General features: G+C 34.5%; 1 protein-coding gene across 1 annotated transcript; it reads right to left on the reverse strand.

The window, feature by feature from the left end:
• Positions 1 to 4,734: 4,734 nt before the first annotated feature.
• Positions 4,735 to 5,340, reverse strand: LOC139881441 (uncharacterized mitochondrial protein AtMg00810-like). Its single transcript, XM_071865914.1, has one exon. The coding sequence runs from the start codon at positions 5,338 to 5,340 to the stop codon at positions 4,735 to 4,737; it is 606 nt and encodes a 201-aa protein (XP_071722015.1).
• Positions 5,341 to 5,599: the final 259 nt, after the last annotated feature.

Genomic DNA, 5,599 nt, shown 5'->3' on the forward strand with positions numbered 1-5,599 from the left:
CGGAAAACGTAAGTTAGTATTTTTGTGAATTCATTAAAATTTAAGGGACATTATCGTATTTTACTCATAAAATCGATTTTATTTGGTTTTCTATAAAATGGACTGGACCGATCGGTCCAGTCATTTTCCTTCTCTTCTTCCTCTCTCGTCTCTCGATCTCTCCGTCGCCTACCATCTGCTCGACGTCGTCCGGGCCGTTTCCGGCGACGTCAGAGCTAATCCCATATATAGAAATACTCCTCTCAACATAAGGATCCTATTTCTACCATCAATTCCGTCTCATTCAAACCGAGTAAGTTTTAATTTAAATTTTTGTACATTAAGGTTCTTCCGCAAAATTGGGGTTTTTGCTTGAGCTTCATATATGTTATTCTACGTTTCTCCTACTGCGTTTCTACATAAGTATCGGCTTGAATAACGACGTAATTTGATTCGAATTGAAAATTTTAGAATTTGGGTTCTTACTGTTTTTGGCTTAATTGACGTGTTCTGATGTTTTGTTTGCTTTGTTGTATGTCGAGAGCGTCGATTTGAGTTCGCCTGGCCGGATTCAGTTTATATCTGTCCGTGACCCAGTGTGGTGTGATATTGGCTTGATGGCTGATATAGATAAGTGCTCTTCCCTTCTTTACTCTGTCGATTAAGTCTCTTGTTAGGATTTTGTTGTGACCGTATAAAATGAATAGCGAGTTGCCTTTAATTCTGATAAAAATGGTTATTTGTACAGTTTTAAGTTTAATGTTATACCTGGTTGAATGGATTTCGAATTTGATTACAGTTTGATGATTGGCAAGCTTTGGATGTCTGTTTGATTTCCTGAAGTAGTTTAGACATAAACATGATTAGAAATTTTGCATGTTTAGCTCAATGCAGTGTTATAATCCTGCATAGTGTCTTGAGTGTATACCTGTTTAAGTTTGCTTGTAATATTGGTCACTGATTGTTGCTCGAAATGTTTTGGGCTTCTGTTCCGGTCCCTAATATGATTTAGATATCACAGAGTTAGAAATGTTTGTATAGTTAAACTTGAATGATTTGAAATTCTTCTTACCATTTGAATTGATGATTACCTGAATAAATTTAGCTTGAAGTTGATTTTGGCATGACTGGAAATCTGCTAGAGCAGATTATTTAGCTTTATATCCTGTTGGTTCTATTTTGTGTGAGTTGGTGATTCTCAGTTCTGCTTGCTGATAATTCTGTGTTGAAGCTTCCCTGTTAGGATTTTCAATTATAGTGTTAGAAAAGTTCTTGCATGTTGAGTTTGAATGAAATTGTTGCATGCATTACCCGTTTACATATTCTGGAATAGACTGAAATGTAGCTTGGAGGTTGGCTGCCGGCTGGGATTGTTTCTAAGCTGATTTGGTTATGTTGAATGTATATTAAACAAAAGTTCAAGCTTATTGAAAAGGTTGTTTTGCTGTGAGTTTGAGAGTGTTTGGATTATTTTAGGATTGTGGAAAATGTTTAAATCTGGCAGCCATAGTTTGTAAGGAAAAATTGCATGTATGCATGGGTTTGTAGCCTGCTTGAATCATTACACCTGTCTGGCTTGTTTACAGCTGTGTTTAGTCATGGATTGATGCATGTTTTCTGCCTTACAAGTGTATTTAATAGTGCTTGTTGTGTTACGTTTTGTGCAGAAGATTTGGTCAAAAGAGCAGCATTTCCCATGGTTTTGACAACTGGTAGCAGCAGTCTTTGGTGGCTGCCCTGGCTGATTTCAGGTGCTAGCCAGCTAAGTTGTGTTGTAGTGTAGGCTTGCCTGTATTTTATTTATTTGTAGCATTTATAACATGTAACATTAGGCTAATGTGTGTAATGTTTAATTGTTATGCAACATTAGAAAGTGTATATAGGATTTAATTTTGTATCTTGGAGTTGTATACATCAAAGTGTTAAAAAGATTTCTTATAAACACTACTATATTTATATAACTTAGAATTTATATTATAATTGTATCGTTTTCTTCTTGTACAATTTCCTTAGCATAGAAATATTTATTTAATGTATATTTATTAATTATTATAGCATAATTTAATCGAATCTAATCATTGAAACGAAAATTCTTGTTCGTAAAATAAACACGTGCGTCTAAATCATTATTTATTAAAACTAGCGCCACATCAACAATAAATTACACGCCGATCTAAGCGCGATTTAACGAGTCGTTACACCGGAACTGACGGTGTCACGACCAAGCTATCACGGGGTCGTGACCGAGACAGTCGAATTCGACCGAATTGAGCACTAATTCGGAGCTTCCAACCTGTACCAAAGTCAATCGACATCAGAATACATTAAATCAAGCAAAAACGGTAAGAACCCTAAACCTCTAAATTTCAATTCAAGTCAAACTAGTTCGTTATTTAGGTCGATTCTTGTGTAGAAATGGAGTAGAGAAGACGTAGAATAATATATATAAGAATCAAGGAAAAACCCCAAATTTTGATCGAAGAACACCGAAACTAAAAATCGAAATTAAAAGAAAACTAAGTTGAATTAAAGAAAACCAACCTTGAATTCGAGTTTCCGTGTTGATTACTACCGGAAACGGCCGACGTTCGAGCCGAAAACGCCTGTCTCCGGCAAGAATGACGGCGAGGCAGAGAGACGACGGAGAGAGTTGGGGAGAGACGGAGGAAGAAGAAGAAGGAAAATGAATTGAACCAATCGGTTCAACGCTATTTATATTAATGCCAAAATACGGATCCAATGTGTTAAAAGACTATACTAACCTCATGTTTTTAAAATATTTACAATATTACTAACTTTAATTTTTAAGTCAAAATAAAGGTCAACAGTTTAATTGTCTTTTTACAGTATAAAATCGGTTCTTTCGGTTTAATTCGATTTGATTCAATCTGATCGAATCGGTCTGATTCTATTTATCCGCACCTGTTTTAAAAAGACGTATATGCCCTGCACTGTTTTACAAACTTACAAAATTACCAACGCGCCAGTTTTAAGTCAAAGGCTATTCTGGTTATTTTATAAAAACCCGAACCTATTTTATCTTTCAAACCTAATAAAATTATCTCTACTGTTCCCGAACCTATCATATTTTTACAATAAGTTAAATATATTATTTTAAATATAATATCAAAAATTAAGAATTTTTGGAGAACGGATTTAAATTATTTTGATTTCTGAAATAATTAAGGTTAAAAGAAATGATTTAAATATAACTAAATACTTTTAAAATTATTTAAAGTAATATCTTAATTTAGAAAATTATGTAAAAATGACAGAATATTATTTTCAACTATTTGGAATATTCTGTAATTTTTTATAATATTTTTCTATTATATAAATATTTAATTAAATAATTAAACTAAAGAAATGACTTTAAGGTAAATACTAAGATAAAATAAATTGAATAAATACTCTAAAAATTAAATTAGGACTATTGCGACGAGTGTGACGTGTGGGATTCAATTCGTGTAATTTTCCATTAAGCGTTAGTATGTATGAAATTAATAATCGATATTTCGATAGGTCGATACATTACAACGTTAATTGGATGGATGAATCGATGAGCAATATAAGGTGAGTGTTACTTTCCTTTTCAATACGAAGAATATATTGATGCTTTATGAAATATATATATACATATATATTACTATGCCATGGTTTCCGATTATCTCGCTGCTTTAAGTTTTATTTAAATATATGGCATAGATAAGTATTATACTTTTGAAAACTGGAGAGAACTTTCAAAGACCCTAAAAGCAAAATTTTATTTGCTTCTTAACGACGAATTTAAAAGCAAGCTTTGCTTTATTAAACATATTATATAAATGCGAACCCAACTAAAAATGTTTCATTGGTGATGGGATTCGGTCGACTTTGTGGCGACCCGATCCATAATGTGTACTTGGTCCTTGTGACCCCTTGCTTTGGACTGATCAGTGGGTACGGCTCCCCTAGTATATCTAGCTGGAGTTTTAATTGCGCCCTTTGCTTACGGGCTGACGGTATACTAGGATACTATAATAGGTCGCCCCTACTGTCAGTTATCCTGACGTTTAAAAAATGATGAGGTTCAACGATTTCTAAAGAATGTTTTGGGATGATCTGGTTTCGGAAATGATGATACAAAGTTTATTGATGACAAAATGATTTAAGATGTTTATAATCCAAACGTTTTTACGAATCAATGCTTCATTAAATGTTTCAATATAAAACCTCACTAAACATTATAGCTTACAGTTTTCTACAAAATAAAATGTTTTATCCAGGTTAAGCAGGTTCAGGTTAGGAGGCATAGCTAAGGCCCAGATTTCGCAGACGATAGAAGGTGCCAACGGGCCCCACACTAGACCTACATGAGGGGATCGAAATGCGGGCGCCACAGTTTTGCTCCGGTCAGTTTCATTTTCATCTTAAATACTTCAAAGAAAACTTATGCTGCTGTTTTTCCTAAGACAGTTGCTTGATGCTGGCCTCACAAAATAAGCAACTTCAACAGCTTTTTCTTTGTTGAGTGGGGCCAGCATTCCAATCATCTTCTTTAAGGCTTCAAATCTTCACTTTGGTAAAGTTTTAGTAAAAATATCTGCAAGTTGGAAGTTAGTGCTTATAAAAGCCATTTTAATTTCTCCCTTCTCCACAAGGTCTTTGATGTAGTGGTATTTTACCAACATATGTTTAGTTCTAATTGATCACCAGGATTCTCTGTCATGGAAATTGTAGAGCTTGAATCACAATAAATGATGACTTTCTTCTGTCTCAGATGTCTGTAAGAATCTTCTTACTCCACTCTGCTTGCTTTGCTATCAGGTTGACTACAATATATTTAGCTTCTGCATATGATTGAGCCATAATTGTCTGATTCTTTGAACTCCAACAGAAAATGCCTGAGCCAAAACTGCAATAATAGCTACTTTTACTCCTGCATTTCTCACTGTTGGCATAGCTTACATCACTAAATGTCATCAATTCACTATTACTACGACTTTCAAACCAGATTCCAAGCTCCAAACTGTACTTTACATACCTTAGGATCCTTTTCACATAGACAGCATGTTGTTTGGATGGATTGGCATTGTAACAGGACATCATATTAACTGTACAAGCCAAATTTGGCCTAGAAGCACATAGGTATATTAAGGAACCTATCATACTTCTGTAAGTAGTGGAATCGAATTCCTCACTTGTCTTGATTTGCTCCAGCTTCAGTTGAGTTTCCATTAGTGCTGAGATCTCCTTGCAGTCTTCCATATTAAACTTCTTGATTATTTCCTTAGGATACTTTTTCTGATGAATTAATACACCATTGTCTGTTTGCTCTATCTCTAGTCCCAGAAAGTACTTCATCTCACCAAGGTCAGTCATTTTAAATTCTACCATCATCAATCTTTTAAACTCATCTATTAGCTTTTTTGTGGTGCCAATGATCAAAGGACCATCAACATATAAGGAACAGATTAGCTTGTTTTCTCCCTGAAGCTTTGTGTACTAGGTAGCTTCACTTTGACTTCTCTCAAATCCATTCTCTCTCTCAGATAGCTGTTAATTCTTGAATACCAAGCCCTTAGAGTCTGTTTCAGTCCCTATAAGGTTTTGATCAACTTGTAAACCTTGTGTTCTTCTC

The sequence above is a fragment of the Rutidosis leptorrhynchoides genome, unplaced genomic scaffold (genome assembly GCF_046630445.1).
Source record: "Rutidosis leptorrhynchoides isolate AG116_Rl617_1_P2 unplaced genomic scaffold, CSIRO_AGI_Rlap_v1 contig155, whole genome shotgun sequence".
Lineage (NCBI taxonomy): Eukaryota > Viridiplantae > Streptophyta > Magnoliopsida > Asterales > Asteraceae > Rutidosis > Rutidosis leptorrhynchoides.